Source organism: Hyperoodon ampullatus (genome assembly GCF_949752795.1).
Source record: "Hyperoodon ampullatus genome assembly, chromosome: 3".
In the NCBI taxonomy this organism is placed as follows: Eukaryota; Metazoa; Chordata; class Mammalia; order Artiodactyla; family Ziphiidae; genus Hyperoodon; species Hyperoodon ampullatus.
Window position 1 is genome coordinate 92,163,620 of NC_136916.1, and position 20,252 is coordinate 92,183,871.

General features: G+C 43.0%; 1 protein-coding gene across 1 annotated transcript in view; it reads right to left on the reverse strand.

The window, feature by feature from the left end:
* Window positions 1-20,252, reverse strand: part of SLC28A2 (solute carrier family 28 member 2) — a gene marked incomplete at its 3' end in the record, with an annotated part of 53,480 nt that overhangs the window by 16,167 nt on the left and 17,061 nt on the right. Inside the window, exons 5-18 of the mRNA XM_079700016.1 lie at window positions 12,410-12,501; window positions 10,898-11,081; window positions 8,600-8,741; window positions 7,860-7,973; window positions 7,434-7,511; window positions 6,900-6,980; window positions 6,379-6,459; window positions 4,873-4,998; window positions 4,660-4,790; window positions 4,060-4,228; window positions 3,684-3,881; window positions 3,010-3,091; window positions 1,239-1,337; window positions 961-1,072 (exon numbers count right to left, since the gene is read on the reverse strand). Coding sequence (XP_079556142.1) covers window positions 961-1,072; window positions 1,239-1,337; window positions 3,010-3,091; window positions 3,684-3,881; window positions 4,060-4,228; window positions 4,660-4,790; window positions 4,873-4,998; window positions 6,379-6,459; window positions 6,900-6,980; window positions 7,434-7,511; window positions 7,860-7,973; window positions 8,600-8,741; window positions 10,898-11,081; window positions 12,410-12,501 — 1,689 coding nt within the window. The remainder of the gene's footprint in view (window positions 1-960; window positions 1,073-1,238; window positions 1,338-3,009; window positions 3,092-3,683; window positions 3,882-4,059; window positions 4,229-4,659; window positions 4,791-4,872; window positions 4,999-6,378; window positions 6,460-6,899; window positions 6,981-7,433; window positions 7,512-7,859; window positions 7,974-8,599; window positions 8,742-10,897; window positions 11,082-12,409; window positions 12,502-20,252) is intronic.

Below are 20,252 nucleotides of genomic sequence, written 5' to 3' on the forward strand. Positions count from 1 at the left end.
TGAGAGGCCCGCGTGTACCACAAAAAACAGAGTGCTCTGGTGTATTTCCAAATGGCTCCTTTTCCCCTCCCCCTGCCAGAAGAATGAGGGGGTTTTTGTCTGATATTTACTGTGAGAACTTGGTCTAGCTCCCGGAGGTAAAACTCCCCAAAGTGTAGGGTTGCCCCCTATAACTGGGTACCCCCAGAATTTTTAACATCCAGACCTGTCCTCACTGAGGCTCCAGCAATTAGTTTCAGGTTTTCCTGCCCCAGCACAGGATTCTGTGGCAGTTTCCGCTCATGAGTCTGCTCCAGTAAGCCATGTGTTTGCCTGTCTGTCTCTCCAATCTTTAGGTCAGCAGTTTGCCCTGTGTCTCTTACAGATCCAAGAAGAGTTATTGATTTTTCAGACTGTTCAGTTTTTTTTTCTTGTTGTTAGGATGGAGTGGTGACTTCTGAGCTCCTTACATACAGAACCAGAAAACTATTCTAATAATATCCCAGAAATTGGTAAACAAGTTCATTTTTACACTATCCGAATGCATCATGATTTTATCAATTCAACTTTATCCTCTTTCAGTCTTCATTTCTGTCTGAAGAAGGCTATAAGTTTTTAGCCACTTAGGACCATTGCCAAGCCTTCACCTACAACTTATCTATGTTCCAATCACAATAAATACAACACTTCTGATCAGGGAAACCACCCTCCCTTACTTCCCCTCACCCTCCACTTCTCAGTGCCCCATCAATACAGGTAAAATCTGTCACTTGTCCATGCTAGAGCTAATAGTGAGTATGCATCTAATAAGAGAAAAAAACAGAGATCTAGACCACCACAAATACCTGTCTCCCTTCTTATACACTCTATTCAGCATCCATGTGATTACCCTCAAGACCTTACTTCTCCCCACTCCCAGAAGATTCCTGAGTGGAGGACAGCATAAAGGAGGAAGGGGCAGGGATCCCAGTGCTCACTCACCTCCGAAAAAGCTTTCTGCAGCACACATAGGTCTCATAGGTTCGATTGGTGAAACTTGTGTTTAGGAAGGAGACACAGTCCGTTTCAGCTCCCCTGGGGACATAGAGGATTCCTGGGTAAAGGAGACAGAGATGTTAAGGGGAAGCTTTTACACATGTTCCTTAAGGCTCTTAATTCTTTGGGTATAAACTGAGAACACTGTAGATTTGGTGCCTTTTCTATGCATATGTGAGATGGAGAGTTAAAACAATATTCTGAGACTAAGCTGAGACACTTACCTGCCACACAGGCGCTGATAAGGGATACACAGGCCCCTGTGAAGAGGGCACTGACCACAACCTTGGACAAGTCACTCTTCCGGTGGGGTACCATTGATGCTGCAAACAACACAACAAAATAATTCAATCTCTTCCCCAAGAGGCAATTAGGCATACCCCACAAAACCCCATTAGAAGAATGCTGAGGATCAAAATGCAGCAGATGAATAGCATTCTTACCACCAACCACCAGAGGCTGGACAGTGGTACCCTAAGAAGTGTGTATATTCATTAGTCCTAAGGGGTCACTAACTTAGACATTCCCCAGGTCAAGGATTGTGTGTCTGACCCTAACTATTTAGTGGTTCTGTGAACATTCCCAAGATATATCTGAATTAAGCAAAGCCCTGGGTTGCTCCAAACAGGTGCAAATGCCTTGGGTGTTCACTAGTTGAAATCTGCATTCTTAACCTGGACAGAATTAGACGGACTATTGTGAGCCAGAGAAATAAGGAGGGCAACATTCACCTAAGCCTTAGTCACATGATGCATATCCCACTACTGGATGACAAGCTCACAATCAGATTGTAATCAGGCATCAGAATTAGAATACAGGGACTTCCCTGGGGGTGCAGTGGTTAAGAATCCGCCTGCCAATGCAGGGGACACAGGTTCGAGCCCTGGTCCGGGAAGATCCCACATGCCACGGAGCAACTAAGCCTGTGCACCACAACTACTGAACCTGTGCTCTAGAGCCCGCGAGCCACAACTACTGAAGCCTGCGCACCTAGAGCCCATGCTCAGCAACAAAGAGAAGCCACCAAAAGGAGAAGACCACACACCACAACGAAGAGTAGCCCCCACTCACTGCAACTAGAGAAAGCCCGTGCGTGGCAACATAGACCCAACACAGCCAAAAATAAATAAATAAATATTTTTAAAAAAAGAATTAGAATACAGACAAGTGTTTAACAGAAGGGAAAAAGATAAACTGAAGGAAATTGTTTTACCTTTAAATTGTTCGATCAGCTACCAAGTAAATCAACTTAATGATTCTAGCCCAGAATATGAGTGCCATAATAAATGGACACACTGAGCTGTATTTTTCTTACACTTTATTTCTCACTTGGATCTTCCAAACTCTTGGAATCCCCTGCCTTCAAGGACAATTCCACTTTCCTCATATTATTTCCTCCAGCCATCACCATTCAGCAAGATTTTCAGCAATCTAATTGTATCTATGTATGCTTCACATACTCACTCCTCCCACACCTGGTGACTTGTAGCTTTTACTCCAACACTTCACACCACTTGCTCTAATTATCTATCTGCCTTATGTGTCTGCTGCTTTTATTTGTCCTTTGATTCCTTGTGCAATGCCTAATTCTGTGAAGTCAACTGGTGAGCAGCATAATTTCAGAAAGTACCTTCACTACTGAATAAAAAACAAAAATACCTTTACTTATATATGCACTATGTCCATTTAATGGCAAAATAAAAATGATATCATTATAGTCTTCCTCATAGGGAAAATAAAAATAAAGTTGGTCTTTTGGGCCTCCATTTGAAAGGGAAAAAAATGACAGAAGTTGAGATTGCAAACCCAGCCTGGGCTTCATGCATAGCCAGGTAGCATGATTACCTTAACTCCAAATTAACTTCCACCTGAGAGGCCCATTTCACATCAGCTTCTCTATCTGGTCTCAACTCATACTGAAGCACCAGGACTGCCCACTATAGATGCTGGGAACTGGCTGGCATATTGGGTAGCTGGGAAAATGAATTAACTCACTCAAGCCTCCCAGTGTGATTCCTATGGAACTAAGATTGGCAAATCCACAGAGTGAAAATGTTGTAATGATTTCGGCTCTCACCTAGGGAAAACAAAAATAAATAAGTAAATTCAGTCCTATGTGCGCAGTCGTATAATCATGATAGACGTTCCAGAGTACTTAGAACCCCCAATCTTGTGTGTGCTACTCTAAGGAATATGGAAAGGATGCTCAGAAAATAATCGTTTCATGAGTTATTATAGGGATAATGATATGGAACCACCATGTCCTTTTTACCCAATGCTCTTCTTGTTGAAGCCTATGAATTAGGAGAAGGTCTAGGAATGAGGATGATTGAGAGAAAAGAGATAGAGGGAGAGAAAAAAGGAGCTCAGTTTATAGCAATTTAAACTTATAAATGAAGAAGGAGATCTTAGACTATCAGAAATAGTATCCTCCTTGGACTGCCCCAACTGTAAAGGCTCAGTAATTACATTCTAGAGAGAAGCTGGGTCAGAGTGTAGGGGACTAGCACACAGACCTCAGGGCAGCTCAGGCACCGAAGCTAAGCGTACTGTTACTCTTGCTTTGTGGTCAGGCCTGGGACCCTGGAAAGGGATCTGTGGGTGTTAAACTTTAGTGTAACACTTTTTGTGTGCCTGAACTGTTTATGCTTTTCTAGATTGTCACTTACAGAAATCCACTGTTTCTCGCCTCCAATCCACTCTTCCACTCCAGAGAGACGTTTGTTTTTGTACTGAGACAGTTGCTGATAGGCCACAAACTCATTTGTGAAGAACTTGATCCCCACCATCTCAGCCACCATCGGACAGTCTGCCCACTCGACACCCATCATGAAAACCACGGGCCTTAGGATATAGGAACAGATGACCTGGGTGAGAGAAAGAGACAGTCAGGAGACAAAGACTTCTCTGGAGCCTTGACTCAGTCTCCTCCACCCTTCTCCTCTCCAAGCTCCCTCAGTGCACTGTGGGTCAGGAGGACATGCACAATTCAAGGACTACTTAAACACACCCTAGAGGGACAGCCCAATAAATGGAATCCTTTACCTGAAAAGTGAGTCCCTGTATGTCTACAAGTTCCCCTAGCCAGGAGAGGGCAGCATTGATGAAGGCCAACACGGCCAAAAAAGCAATCAGGTTGGCTGCTACGTTAGCAGCAAGGCCTATGGCATCTGTGGCTCCATTGCTGGCAGCTTCCAGAACATTCTTCTCCTTCCTGTGGTTATTGGGCATAGGGGAAGAATACGGTGTCTAGAGTAATCTCGGCTCCTCAGAGAAGAGCTGTCCCAGTGTCCCAGCAGTGCAGGAGTGCAACAGGAGAGTGCAAGAACAGCTTGAGAGGTGATGGGGGTTCCTAGTGACCCTTTTTGTGGAAATTACACTGAAGCAGTATTAGATTTAATCACCATGAAATGGTACTGACACAAAGGACAGAGGATAATGGCATGCAGAAGAGAGAGGCAGGTGGGAGGGTTAAACAAAAGAAAAAAATCAACATGATTAGCTAAAGGCAGAGGTAGACAAGAGGGGATATGGAATCATATTATTTCTTCTCCAGGAGACTTGAAGCCTCTGCCACCATAGCACCACTCTTGACTCTGCACCTGACCTCACCATCTCCCAAATTATATGCCTCATTGGACTCACCCATGGGGCAGTTTTACCCCCTCCTTATTCTTGAACTTGGACTCCTCCACTTCTGGATATACCAGCTTTGACAAAGCAAGAGCAGAAGGGGCAGCCATCACAGAGGCAGAAATCAAGGATGACGCGTCAATCTGTAAGGCCAGACTTAGGAATGAGCATCTACAGAACCCAGACTTGGGCTCACCCAGGAGTGATCAAACAGACTATGCTTACCCCAAAGGATATGAAGGCTCCCAAGACAGTGCCTGAGATGGTGGCAAACCCTCCAGTCATCACTGCATGGAGTTCTGAAAGCGTCATGTCTGCAAGGTATGGACGGATGAGCAGAGGTGCCTCTGTCTATAAAAAAGGAGAAGAGAGTCAGATTCAGAAAGGTGCAGCTCCCTATCACAGAGTGCCCGCCCCAGCTCCGGGCATACATCCTTCCAGTGTGGGTGCTCTTCCAAAACTAAGCTCTGCTCTTAGGCTCTCCCAGTGTCTGGCTCACCCCCTCTGGTACCTAATCATATCCTGGCTAGCACTCTTCTCATGTGTTTTCATATCAGTTTGTCTCATCTATTTAAAATTTAGAATGCTACAGAAGAAAAACAGTATATTTCTTTTTTATGTTCTCAATGTCTAAAACTATATACTCGGGAATTCCCTGGTGGTCCAGTGGTTGGGACTCCGCACTTTCACTGCCAAGGTCCGGGATTCGATCCTTGGTTGGGGAACTAGGATCCCACAAGCCACGTGGAGTGGCCCAAACAAACAAATGAACAAAAACTATACACTTAGTGAATGACTTTAGTATAGTGTACTTACTGAGTACATATTAATTGCTTAAAAGGTACTCATTAAATGAATTGCAAATAGATGACTGAAGCCCAATGTTGATGAAAGAATCAACAGAAATAATGTTTGTGAAAATGGTATGAAATTATGAAGACCCAACTATGTAAAATATATCTAGCATTGACCTAAGAAATACTTATTATTTAATGAGTGACAACTATGTGCCTAGTGCTATATGATATGCTAGGGACATTCCTATGAATAAGGCAAAGTTCCTACTCTTAGGACTTTATAGTGTAGCAGAGGAAACTAAGCTGATTATGGAGAATTTCAGCAAAATGCAGCATGCTATGGTAGAAGTGTACAGAAGTATTCTGAGAACATTTCAAATACCATTAATCAGCCTAGGGCCTTAAGAGAGAAAGACCTCAATACTAATTCCTTGTCAGTTTGACAAGCCATTGTCCCTAACACTGAGCTGATCAGTCAGTAGCATATATTGAACACCTACTCCATACAGACAAATGTATCAAACAAGTATTATGGGGACAAGCTTTGGTGTTAGCCCTGAGCAAGGCAAGCTATTGTCTCCTTAGAGACCCTGGAAAACAAAGGTCACAGGAAGAAACCAGAATATGGAGGAAACATCTTTCATAGCCCCTGAAGGGGGATGACTTGGACCAGGCCATTTCCCTAAATTCCTGTGTAAGAAGTTGGATCTGTGGTTAAGTATGTCCCCATTACATACACCCAAATAAGTATTATTAGGTATGAAAAGTAAAAGCAATGAGCTGAGTTCCAAGTTTTCTTTCATCAGAGTGACTGGCTGCCCATACAGTCTTCATCTATTTGACTTTTCAAAAGGAAAGCATACATTTCTCAAACTGTTTTCTGCCATACTCTCTGTTCCCCAGAGAAAAGATCAGAAGGCCTCAGGGTGCTTACCATACCCACAAAGATGTTTCCTGCCACAGCCAGGGTCTCTGTAGCAGTGGTGCCCATGGTGATTTGCAAAAACCAGGCAATCTAAAGGAATGCAAAGATCCAAACCATTAACATTAGCAGAAATCTTGGGGTGTATCCATCAAAACTCCTCCTCCATTATGTTGGTAAGGAAACTAAGGCCTAGAGAAGAAGAGGGACAAGGCTGAGACCAGAAACCAAGTTACAAACAGAGCCTGGACCAGAACTCAGGACTCTTGGCTTCCAGAAAAAGTAGATTAAAACTCAGTATGAAATGGCAGTTCAGCCCATTTCTTCTCCCTCCTCTGCCCCTCAGTCTGCCTAGGGCCTGGTCCTGACCACTTGATATTAGGCACACTTGAAAGGGTTTGCTTTTCACATTGGTTCTAATGTTCTAGATCTGACATATGATCATTTTTTCCCAAAGTAAGTGCCATCTTCATGTCTCTTGACAGATCACAAGACAAAGGCCCACCTCCTGACTGTGCAGGAGAATGACTCACCTTCTGAACTACCCACTGCACAAAGCCCAGGTAGTAAAAAGTGGACATCACACATCCAAAGAAAAGGATGATCGGTAAGGCCTATAATGAGAATGATGGGGCAACCAGTGAGATACTACACTGAATGTACAACTGTGTGCCATAAGAAGACTGTGTTTCAGGTCTCTAAGTTAAGTTATTAGCATCCCAAGCATAGCTGATACAGTATAGATACTCTAGATGTTTAAACACAAGCTAGTCTAGGAATAAATTTTAAATATATTGCAAATCTATTATGCCGTCAATACTAAGCCACAAGGAGATGTTTTCTGAGCCTTCTTCTCCCACCCCTATTTCATTCCAATTTCAGTATGACAATGATCAAAGGGCAAGAGGTTAATGCTGCTTCCTATATGGATAAGATCAAATCCTCTTCTTAGGGTCAAATTGCTATATAGACTGGCTCATCTCTTGGACACGCATCTTCATCATCTCGCTTTATCCCCCTCACCCTCACTGCCACTGACCCTCATTCTTGCTCATGAAACATATGACCTGAAAAGCGAAGATATCCTTGACCAGCATATCCCCAAAAACAAAACTGGAGCCAGCCACAGTATAGTTGAGAAAAATCTGCAAGAAAAAAAAGAGAGACAGAACAAGAGTGAAGCCAGAAAGGACACAGGGAAGATAGGATCAGCCTCATGTATGATGAGGACCTACTGCTGCTACTGAGGTTGGTCTCCCTTTGACAGCATGGGAAGCAGCCTCAGTCACTGTGAGCTACTCATTGAACGACAGGGGACTCAGCAGTTCCATTCTCTTTATTTGTATGCTTAGTTGTACCCCAGTATACTCTCTCCTTTCCCACCAGATCACCCACCACCATCACTAACAAGACACAGCCTGATCTCCTCATGCTTTCCCCCAGTCTCCTTTCCCTAGGGTTCTAAAAGAGCTCTCATATTCAATTTCTCATACCTGAATCTGGTTTCCCAGCCATTGAAATGCATTAAATCCAGGATCAGTTCTGATGACCAAGATCCCAAAGACAAACTGAAGACCTAGGCCCCAAAGCACTGCCCTCCAGGACACCTGGGAGCAATAAGAATGTTATTCTAATGTGAGCTCTAAACCCGATTTGTTCATTACCTGGCTGGGGTTTTAAACATGGGTACGTGTACTCTGGAACCAACCTAGCATGTTAACAGTAAATCTGGGGTAAGATGGAATAGGGAGCAGGGGGAAATAGGGCAGTAGTATATAAAGAGCCACATACGTCTGTGGTTTTCAAAACTATGTCTACAGGTTAGACCTCACACACAGACACACGCACACATATATAAAAGCATCATAAACCACTACTTTAATATTACTATGTGCAATGCAAGCCCATTCTCTATCGTATTCTATTTTCTTTCTTTCCTTCTTTATTTTTTGTTTTGTTTGTTTTTTCTTTAACACTGGCCTGGATCCACAAAATTGATATCAAGGCTCACTAACGGATCACAACCTACAGTTTGAAAATAAATGGTCTAGGGCCTGTGAGAACTTTAAACTTCACTTAGGAGCAAAATTGTCAAAGGGGCCAATTCCAGAGATTGTCAAGAACTTAGTTCTATGCCTTTGTAATCAATACTTGGCTCATGCACTTTGTAATTAGTAACACATGGTCCTTGGCTAGGTATTACTACGCCCACCCTGCAATACCCAAAACTCACTGCACTGTGGTGTTTGGAGCAGGCAAAGAGGATGAGGGTGAACATGCAGATTCCTGCGAAGGAGATCAGCTGCTCTGGCCTTTGGGCTGTGTCTAGAGCCAGCCACAGGATAAGGCCAACCAAGGAGACTCCCACGAACACACTGGAGAGGGAATTTCAAGACCACGTCATCAAATCAGTGAGTGAATAAGAAATCATTAACTTTACCTCTAAAAAATAGAAATTCACCACAAGGATAAATGAAACAACTCAATAGATTAGACACAGAGACATATCTTTAGAATCATTCATCTGGTGGTTTCCCAGTTAACACCTCTCCCCTCCCCTCAACTCTTTTACTCACAGAATGAAGCTGAAAGAGTCCAATCTGAGGACATAAATCTCATGACCTCTTTTTCTTCAAGTTATCATATCAGTAAGATGTGATATAAAGACTTATTCTTTAAGAATGTTCTAATGCATAACCAAAATATTTTAAAAAGAAGGGGGAAAAGTCCTCCCATGGATCTCCACCCACTTTCCAACCACTCCAAGGGCAAGAGTAAAGGCTAAGCCACATATCAACTACTTAATGCCCTGTGGTCCCTTGATGTACCAAACATGCTTGATCAATACATAAACTAGTCTCATGCCTGAGTGTTGGAGTCATTTCAGTTCAAGGGAAAAGAAGTAGAAGGTGAATCACATATGAAAAGAAAAGAAAACAAAAAGAGCACATTGTCCATTGAGATGCCATAGGAACAACGATGACGATGACAGAAGGGATTACAGGTCAGGGTTGAATTTTGGAGCTGTTCTCACTGTGAACTCAAAGTGAATTAAATCTGGCTTCCATGGATAACTAATAAGAATGTGCTGTATAAAAAATTTAAAAATAAAATTTAAAAAATAAAGTAACATAAAAAAAAAATAAATCTGGCTTCCAGAATCCATCCTGTTAATGAAGAAAGTCCTTTCACTCCAGTGTCAAATAAATCAATGATCCAAAATTTAGGCTGTTGTCTAGTGTGTTTCTCCAAATGATCACTGTTGCAAACATCCTGAACAGCTATTTTCTGTGCATCCATTGGACAAAAGGCATAAAAGTGGAACATATAGAGAGTCTGAAAGTTATCCTCTCACCCCAGGCGTGTGATCAAAGGACACTTGCATGCCACAGTTAGTTAGATGAGGTGCGGCTGCTGTAGCATCCAGCTCAGTATACGCTGAACAGTGAGTTTGCTCTTTAAACTCTAGGGAATTATAAGACACCAGTGGGTGCAGGAAGTCTGGAGGACTAGAGGGAAAAAAAGCACAAAAAGTATCCAGGAACTAAGGGAGAAACACATGACCACCAAATCAATTTGATAGTTTAATGCTGCTATAAGCCTCTTTGCCTTGATTTCTTCATTGAAGAGAAGTATGGTTTTTCTCATTTCTGATACCAGCTCTGACAATAAACAGACTGAAACTCTTCTCTGAAATGGAACCCCTCCTGCCCCCTAGCAATATTGAGGCGTGAGGCTATAAGAAACTGGACTAAGTTCAGTGTTCAGAGGCCCGTTGCTATTTGCTCACTGAGCCTTGGTTTTTTTGGGTTTTTTTTAACATCTTTATTGGAGTATAATTGCTTTACAGTGGTGTGTTAGTTTCTGCTTTATAACAAAGTGAATCAGTTATACATATACATATATCCCTATATCTCTTCCCTCTTACATCTCTCTCCCTCCCACCCTCCCTATCCCACCCCTCTAGGTGGTCACAGAGCACAGAGCTGATCTCCCTGTGCTATGCGGCTGCTTCCCACTAGTTATCTATTTTACATTTGGTAGTGTATATAGGTCCATGCCACTCTCTCACTTTGTCCCAGCTTACCCTTCTCCCTCCCCGTTTCCTCAAGTCCATTTTCTAGTAGGTCTGCATCTTTATTCCCGTCTTGCCCCTAGGTTCTTCATGACCACTATTTTTATTTTTTAGATTCCAGCTCTATTTACAATAGCCAGGACATGGAAGCAACCTAAGTGTCCATCGACAGATGAATGGATAAAGAAGATGTGGCACATATATACAATGGAATATTACTCAGTCATAAAAAGAAACGAAATTGAGTTATTTGTAGTGAGGTGGATGGACCTAGAGTCTGTCATACAGAGTGAAGTAAGTCAGAAAGAGAAAAACAAATACCGTATGAGCCTTGGTTTTGTAAAGTATAGGGGAGGGTCTGAGAGACAGCTCAGGAACCGTCAAAGGAGGAAAAGGGTAATGGATTGGGGTTTAAGACAAGTTGTGGGATGAGGGATATTGAGATTCTTATCTTACCATTTCAGCCAAAGCTTCAGGCAGGAGTTTTCAAGGGGCTTCAGACATCTCATTAATTTTTCACCAAAGAACCTTTTCAGAAAGTGGTTAACCAGGATTAAAAGCACCAAACAGGTGAGGATGAACAAGGCCAGTGCCCTATGGAAATTCAGGATGCAAGCTGCCAGGAAGTAGGCAGCATAAACTAAAAAGAGAAAGTACAGAGTAAGGATCAGCAAGGCAGAGCCCCTTAGGATCAAGTGAAGATTTAGTCATGAATGTCTGGGACTAAAGGCAGGTAAAACCCTCCAGCGACCTTACCACCCAGCCCTGTCAGACTGAGATGCAATTCTCAAGGCCAGGATAGATGGCTAATTGTTTTCTTGGGGTATCCCAAGGAGAAACCAACTTAGTTTGAATGCTGCATATTTTCACTTGTCCCTGATAAAATCTCATTCCCTTCATTTTATCTGATATTCTCTTTCTATCCCTGGAAGTGGATTTGATCAGCACCCACTTTAAGCACCCACCTTTATATTCTTAAAAAGTCATCTTTGGGCTTCCCTGGTGGCTCAGTGGTTGAAAGTCCGCCTGCCGATGCAGGGGACACGGGTTCGTGCCCCGGTCCAGGAGGATCCCGCATGCCGCGGAGTGGCTAGGCCCGTGAGCCATGGCTGCTGAGCCTGTGTGTCCGGAGCCTGGGCTCCGCAACAGGAGAGGCCACAACAGTGAGAGGCCTGCATACCGCAAAAAATTATTTAAAAAAAAAAAGTCATCTTTTCTCAAAACTTTACAACCCCAGTCATTTTAACCTTTCCTCTTCAGCAGAGCCATGTAAACAAGGCTACTACTAGGAGGTACAGCCATATGGTTCTCATTCCATGGCCCCTTGACTCACCCCAAAATATAATTTTTGTTCTCACTACCCCAGCTGCCTCTAATATTCACATCAAAGTTCCATACGTCACTGACGATATATTTTAAATAAAGGTTTGCTATCTATTTTTTTTTTTTTTTTGGTCATGCCCCGTGGCTTGCAGGATCTTAGTTCCCCAATCAGGGGTCGAATCTGGGCCCCAACATTGAAAGCACTGAGTCCTAACCACTGGACCGCCAGGGAGTTCCCAAGAGGTTTGCTATCTTTTAAAAATATTTTATATCATTGATCTTACCAGTAAACCAGCAAATAAGTAATATACTACAGGCTTCTTTCACAGACATCAAGAACCATGCCCCTCATCTAATCAAGATACTAAAAAAGAGACAAGCCCAGATTCTCTGACATATTTAAGTCTATCAAATAGTACATTTTGAAAAATAGCTTATTCTCAGAAGTGCAACTTATTTACTTATTCCTAGAAGTGTAACTCTATAAATTACAGCTCATCTACAAGTAATTAAGATCTATACATCATATAGCCCTTTAGATCAACTTGTGAATAAATTTGCTTTCCATCTAGTAATAGTCTTGACACAAGGTCACATTTCTAAAACAATTGTGTCTCTCACTTCCGTGGATCCTCATTACCTTACCCAAACACAACAGGCTCAGCAGGATCTTCTTGAACAAGGTAGCATGTGTCTTACAGAAACTTCTTGCCCTGGTGAAAGGCTGTAGGTTCCTCCTGATGAGAATCCAAAAATTAAGATCCGAAAATTATTCTATCCCATTTATATCAATTCCCAGAATTTAGATTGCCTGGCCTGAGGAAGAGTTTTCTCTTAATGAAATTCATCCTGGGAAAGTTTGGTAGTGTTGTAGCGATGCCAAAAAGGCCAGGTCAACCTTGCCAATGGGCAGCAGGTCAGAACACTCCTACCCAACCTGGACTAGCAATATCCTCAGTAATTTCCTACCACAGAAGGGAACACTGGTCACACCAGGGAGAGACTACTGGGACCTACTCCTTCCTGTGCCCTAGGGACGAGGGATTGCTCAGCTTCCAGATTCAGAAAAGGGCCTATTCTTCTGAGAGAAAATAAAAATCACATAAACCCATAACGCTGAACAGTCAATCAGATATGCATTGACAGACTGGATGGAAAACACTACCACCCTCAAGAATCCCTGGGTGAGAGGGCCTGAGAGAAGGTGCCCAGCAAGTAGAACTTTTCAAGTTTAATTTATCAAATTAATTTTTTAATTTATATAGTGCTTAATTTATATAGTGCTTAATTTATAGTGTTTAATTTATGTAGTGCTTTCTATGTGCTGAACTCTTTCTAAGAAGTTTAAAAGTACTAACTCATTGACTCCTAATAAGAGCTCTTGAGGTGGCAACTATTATCATTCCCATTTTACAGATGTGGAAACTGGAAAACAGAGAAGTACCTTTCCCAAGGTCATGGAAGTTGTAAGGAGCATAGACAGAATGTAAACTCAGGCAGTCTGGCTTCAGAATCTGAGCTCTTAACCATCTTCCTTTGCTGCATCTTACCCAGGCCCCAGGCTCACCTGTCTCTGCCCCTTTTAAATGTCCTCAGCACACTGAAGTCATATGAACAAAAAGCTCTAATTTTCAAACTCTTAGAAGCTCCAAAGAAGATGAGCCCAGCAAGAAGGTCCAAGCTGGCCATCATGCTGAGGCAGGACAGCTTAGCCAGGGCTGGGACCAACCACTAGCTCCAAATGCCCTGGGGACTTAGCTCACAGATTTCCATGGCTCTTTCTCCATTGCTACCTCTTCCATCTAACACACTCCCTCCTCTTCTTTATACAAAGCCTTCCTTTTCACTTCTCTCTCCTTCTCCTTATTTCTTCTTTCTTCAGGGAGTCCAACCCTGTGTGAGTTGAGTAGAGTGTGTATTATCAGATATAGGTGATCTGAGAAAGGAGAAAACATTCTTTATCACCACCTGACTTATCAATTCAAGAGGACGCTTTAGGATCTCAAGAACTCTGCTACCTTTCCATGCTTAATAGAGAAAGTAGTGAGTAAAAACCATTGCTTAGAGGTGTCAGTGTACCTGAAGGATGTCAATATCTTTGGAATATCATTTGCAAAGTATATCAAGGAACTAATGTAATTTCAATCCTAGACTTCCCATGTGTGCCAGATATCTTTGGTTTGCTCCTCCAGATCCACTCTCCATCTTGCTCTGTGCCCTGGGATTCTAACCCATGTGGACTGCATCAGTGGGATTACATAACCCTCTGGATTATCTAGTTGGGTTCTACCAAGAGGATCCAAAAGGAGATCAGAGTGTATGAAAAGACTGAGGTCAGCATACTGAAGTCTTCTTTATCTGACTCTCCTTCTGGGTTCTCTTATATCTTGTCCCTTGCCTAGGAATAGTAACTGTTCATTGCTTCTAGCCTCAGGTTCTTGCACTATTGTTTCTTGTGATTCCACTACATCTTGCACACATCCCTGAAATGGTCTCTCTGTAAATAAACCCCCTCTGTAAAAAAACCCTTCTCTAATTATCCTAATTTAAGTATTCCATCTGTTCCTGTTAGGACCCAAACTGACCTATTAGGTGAAGCTGATTTAAAATCATACCTAATCAAATGCCAGTTCAGCAAAGCCATTGCAAAATTAGAGGGGACACTCACGAGACCAGGATAAATATAAACCACATACCTAGAAAAGATTCCTGCCATTACCTCATGACCACATTCAAACATTCCCTGGGAACTAAAGATCAGTGGGTACTATCAGAAGTCAGTGAAGAACACTCATTTCTGCAAAACCCACGAACAACCTGATCCTAGCATATCAATTTACAACTGGACCTCTGCTTTAAAAAATTAAAATAAAAAAAATCATACAGGACATTCCAAGGAAAAGAGAATATATGTTCTCAGACCCTTTTAAACCAACTGAGAAGCAGTGCACAGAGGTATGCGCACGGGTGTTCATGGTCCTGGCATCCTGCTTGGCCTAGGATCTTGCTAATACAACCAAGCTCTTTACATAATGGTTCAGTTTGAGAGTTAGTAACTGTGTTATACTCAGAAGCTGAATTGAGAAAAAAAAATCTGTCTGGTAGATGGTGACACTTGATATCTTGTCCATAACTTGCTGTGATGTCTGTACCCACTCATAAATTCTCCAGGTATGTATGTGGAAGGTTTTCCAGATATGGACTAATAATAACGCTCTCACTTACATGCTTACTGCCTGCAGCCTCTAGTGACAGCATGGGAAAGAGTAGGGTAAGGATGATAGGTTGTGCTAGCTGAACACAGCATTAGTGGTCACTATAGGTCAGGCCTAGCAGCAAGGGTGTTCATGCATTTTCTCAGTGACCCTTTCCACAAGTTGTGTAAACTCCCCCAACTAAGGGAGACAAAGCTATGGAAATTCCCAGGGTCTGGGGTACTATCTTTTAGCAGTTAGAATGGAAGGCATAGGTAGCTTTCAAAAAATCCATCTCCTGTGACTGTTGACAGTGGGGCCCTGGGTGAATCCTTGCTCGCCCTGGCTTGAAGTAAGAATTAGAAGAAAGAAAACGAGTCAACCCAGTACAAAATGACAGTCTGAGTAAAGGGCAAGGGCCTTCAGGAGAAGTGACCAGAATCTTTTCAAGGTGTCCAAAGTTTTCAGTTGATGATAGCATAAGAAGAACTGGTCAGTGGGTACTGTACTGGGTACCACTTTGCCAGATTCAAAGGTGTGTATAAAACTGGTTTAAAACTGCATGGGCAGGGCTTCCCTGGTGGCGCAGTGGTTAAGAGTCCGCCTGCCGATGCAGGGGACACGGGTTCGTGCCCCGGTCCGGGAAGATCCCACATGCCGCGGAGCGGCTGGGCCCGTGAGCCATGGCTGCTGAGCCTGCGCGTCCGGAGCCTGTGCTCCGCAACGGGAGAGGCCACAACAATGAGAGGCCCGCGTACCGCAAAAAAAAAAAAAAAAAAAAAAAAAAAAACTGCATGGGCAAGGGTTGCTGGATAGTGTAGAGGAGGAGCTCAAGAACAGTTACAAAAAGTGTCCAAGGGAGAATGGTGACTGAGAAGCAAAAAGCTTATTAATAAACCAAAGTGGAAAGCCAAAAAGGAGTTGGAAAACCAGGGAAGGCAAGAGAAAAGTCTATCAGATGGAGGCCAGCAAACCTACATTGGAGTCAGAGGCTCTGTGCACCAGGGGATGACCAGTTCTGAGAACCATCAGCCCAGGCAGAGTGAGAAGGGAACCTAAACCAGAACACAGCCGGGTGCTTAACTGCTGAGTTGTGATGGATGTGTTGCCTTGGAAAAGAACCCTCTCTCCACACAGGAGCCAAATCTCTGCTTGATGTGCAATAAAAAGTCAGATCTTCTTCACACTAAAAGTAGAGATTCAAAGATCCACAAAAACAAGAGGGACCTAGTTAGTGGGTTTTCCAACCGGCCCTTCTACCCAGCCTCAACTTCTTCCTTCCAGAACTCTTATCCCTCCAGGTTAGAGGTAGCAGGGATTCTGAAAAACAGTAGAGTCTCTCCAGGTTAGGCTCTCTCTCATTAGGGAGAGTCATGACTCTTTCCCTAATGGCCTTTGCAGGCCAGTCCTTTAGTTCCATTTCTAGCAAAACTTTCTCTAGTTTCTAGTATATGATTAATGCTCATCATGTAGTTCCTATGCTGATACAATTTGTCCCTATTTACATCTTCTTTTAACGATTTCAATAGGAATTTGAGGACAAAGGAGCTCTGGCTCATTTAGCTGTTGAATTCAGGCTGAGGCCCTAAAGAGAGAAAAAAAAACAAAAACAAAAACTGGAGGGGTTGTGGGGAGGAGTTCCCAGCAAGGATGGGCTTGCCTAAAGTTCTTCACTCAAGATGTGCATTGACATGCAACTTAGTCCAGCCCAAGATGCCCTTCCAGACCTCCCTCCCAGTAACTTGTGCAGTTCACACCCACCCACCTATCTTGCCATCCCCATCCATCCCTGCCAGGCTTACTATCATCCTCCCAGGAAGTTAGAACAGTTACTCTGGTAGGGCAGCCAGAAGAAACAATAGACTTAGTAGGAGCAGTTGGAGAGCTAGGAGGAAAAGCGAAAAAGAGAAATGATCTTTAAGAAGGAGAGGGCTTCTCTGGTGGCGCAGTGGTTAAGAATCCGCCTGCCAATGCAGGGGACACGGGTTCGAGGAAGATCCCACATGCCGCGGAGCAACTAAGCCGGTGTGCCACAACTACTGAAGCCTGCGTGCCTAGATCCCATGCTCTACAGCAAGAGAAGCCACCACAATGAGAAGACCGCGCACCGCAACGAAGAGTAGCCCCCGCTCGCCATAACTAGAGAAAGCCTGTGTGCAGCAACGGAGACCCAATGCAGCCAAAAATAAATTAATTTTTTTTTAAAAAAATAGTTTTTTTTAAAAAAAGGAGGAGAGGTCAACAACATTCAGTGATGTGTAAGATCAGGTAGCATAGCAAATGAGAAGATGGCTGTGAACAGGTGACTGGTTCTGTTTGAAAGAGCCATTTACAGGAGAGTGACTGGATGAAAATGGAATTGCAGGGGATTGAGTGAGTGTGAGTATATATGGACTACTTTTTCAAAAAATTGCCTCTAAAGGAAAGAAAAACCAGATACTATTTAGTAAGCACTTTTTACCAGGTAGTGCAAGACCTCATCAATCATCCTCCCCTAAAACCACAAGGTTAATATTATATTCACAGGCAAGGAAAGTGAGCCTGCTGGCAAAGTTAGGATTTAAACTCCAGATCTTTCCATTACTCCATGTGGCTTCTAATTAGACATGAAAGACTGGAATTCCAGAGGGAACATTCCAGAATTCCAAAGTTATAATTGCGAAGAGAGTAGAGGAGAAGGAGCAGGTAACCGTGCCTGTGAATGTCAAAGAAGCTTTCACAAAGAAGAGGACAGATGAACTGATCCTAAAGGTAAAGGGGAAGGCGCTTGCCAAGGGGATGTGTTTCAGGGAGTTAGAAGAGAGGGCTGGGCTACCTCTAGAGGAGGAAAAGCATACTTGAGTGAGCCAAGCATTTTGAAAGAACAGTATGGAGCTTCCCTGGTGGCGCAGTGGTTGAGAGTCTGCCTGCTAATGCAGGGGACACGGGTTCGAGCCTGGTCTGGGAGGATCCCACATGCCGTGGAGCAACTGGGCCTGTGAGCCACAACTGCTGAGCCTGTGCGTCTGGAGCCTGTGCTCCGCAACAAGAGAGGCCACGATAGTGAGAGGCCCGCGCACCGCGATGAAGAGTGGCCCCCGCTTGCCGCAACTAGAGAAAGCCCTTGCACAGAAACGAAGACCCAACATAGCAAAAATAAATAAATTAATTAATAAACTCCTACCCCCAACATCTTCTTTAAAAAAAAAGAAAGAAAGAACAGTATGATTTACTGTCGCTGAGAAGCAGGGAGCATGTGGATGGATGGTGAGAAGAAAGCATGCAAAGAAGACAGAAGCCAGGTCATTTAGACTATATAGACTATATATCATGCTTAGGAATTTCAGTTTTATCTTGTAGAAAGCAGAGGCCCATTGAAGAATTTAAGCAAGGTAATAACGTAAGTATATATGTATTTTTTAGAAAGATCACTCTGGAGGCGGGTGGTGAGGGATGGGCTAGGGGCCAGTATGGAAGTAACTGAAGGTGCAGGGGAGGACTGATAGGAGGTGAATGGCATAGGTATTTGTTTGTTTGTTTTTTAATTTTCAATTTAATCACAGTATGACACTAATTCCTTAATATCAGTTATCTAGCCAGAGTTCAGATTTCCCTGATTTTCTCATAAGTGTTCTTTGTTAGTTTTGTTCTTACAGTGTGGGTTTTGAATCTGGATCTTTTTAAGGTCCATATGTTGCAGTTGGACGAAGCTTTTTTCAAGTGTCTTTCCATCTGAATGTTCTGCCATGTTTTTTTTTTTTTTTTTTTTCGGTACGTGGGCCTCTCACTGTTGTGGCCTCTCCCATTGCGGAGCACAGGCTCCGGATGCGCAGGCTCAGCGGCCACGGCTCACAGGCCCAGCCGCTCCGCAGCATGTGGGATCTTCCCGGACCGGGGCACGAACCCGTGTCCCCTGCATCGGCAGGCGGACTTTCAACCACTGCGCCACCAGGGAAGCCCCTGCCATCTTTTAGTTGTTGAGGAAAGTAGGTTGTTTGTTCTGTAGGTTTCCCCCAGGCTGCATTTTGATGATTGCATCCCTGCAGTACAATTGAACCTGTTACTCCTTCCCCTGTATTTCCTATAAATTGTAGGTAGAGTTAGAGACCTGATCAGATTCCATTTTCAGGGGGGGAGGTAGGTGTGCAGGACTGTGTCAGAGACGTTGCGTGCTTTTATCAGGAGGCACAGGTTGTCTCTATTTTTGAGATGTCAGCATTGACGACTGTTGCCAGGATCTCTTAATTCATTAGGAAATTCATGTTTTTATTATAAACATTTTATTCGAAATTATATGAACCTTGCTGAATTTTCCTCAAGAAATTGTTTTCCAGAATGATCTCCATTAGGCCACTTTAATTCATTAATCAGTTTTTCATTAAGGCATTGAATTATTTTAAATTATTTTCCATTTCCACTTTAGAAGATTTAAAAAACCTCTTCTTTTAAAACTTTGTAACAAAGGCATAGGTGTTTGAGAAAGAGGATCAACATCAAGGGGAAGGAAACTGGGATGACAAATGAGGGTCCTTCCGTGAGTGACTCAGTCAGGGTGATAACATGAACCAAAATAGAAAAGACAGGAGGAGGAACAGACCTGAGGAGGAAATGTGAGTTTATTTATCTTTGTGTGCCTAGAGCCCAGCCTGACTAGGACCTGACTGAGTAGAAAAGTATCAAACCTATGCTGACAGAAATTTGGTTTTAATGTTTAATTTGAAGTGTATATGTCACACCTAGATGAAGGTGTTTGGTAAGTGGTTAGATATATAGGTCAGAAGCTTAGAACAAAGATTCAGGCTTCAGATGTGGCTTTAGGAATCAAGACATTAAGTGTAGGAGTGAGAAGAGAAGACAAATGACAGGCTCTGGAAAACAACAGACAAGAAAGAACATCCAGAGAGGTAGAAGAATGAGGAGCGGATAGTGCCATTAAAATCAATAAGTGAGTTTCCAGAAAGAAAGGGTCAGAAGTCATGCTGCAGATGCCCAGTGAAAGTGTGTGTACATTGGACTTGGTAAGTAGGTTTTCATTGCTCCCTTGAGTAAAAGATTTTCAGCAGAGCAGTGATGGTGAAAACTAGATTGTACTGGGCTGAAAATTGAATGCGAAGGTGAGAAAAATGGAAATAGCAAGGAAATCCCACGTTTCCAAGAAACTTGGCCATGAAGGAAAAAGATATCACAAGTTTGAGATAAGGTTGATTTTTGAGGAAAGAAACTTGAGTATATTTATAGATTGAGGGAAGGAATAATTGAAGAGGTAGGGGAAAGAGGCCCTGTTGAAGGGGATGGAGAAGGGTGGCATTAAGAAG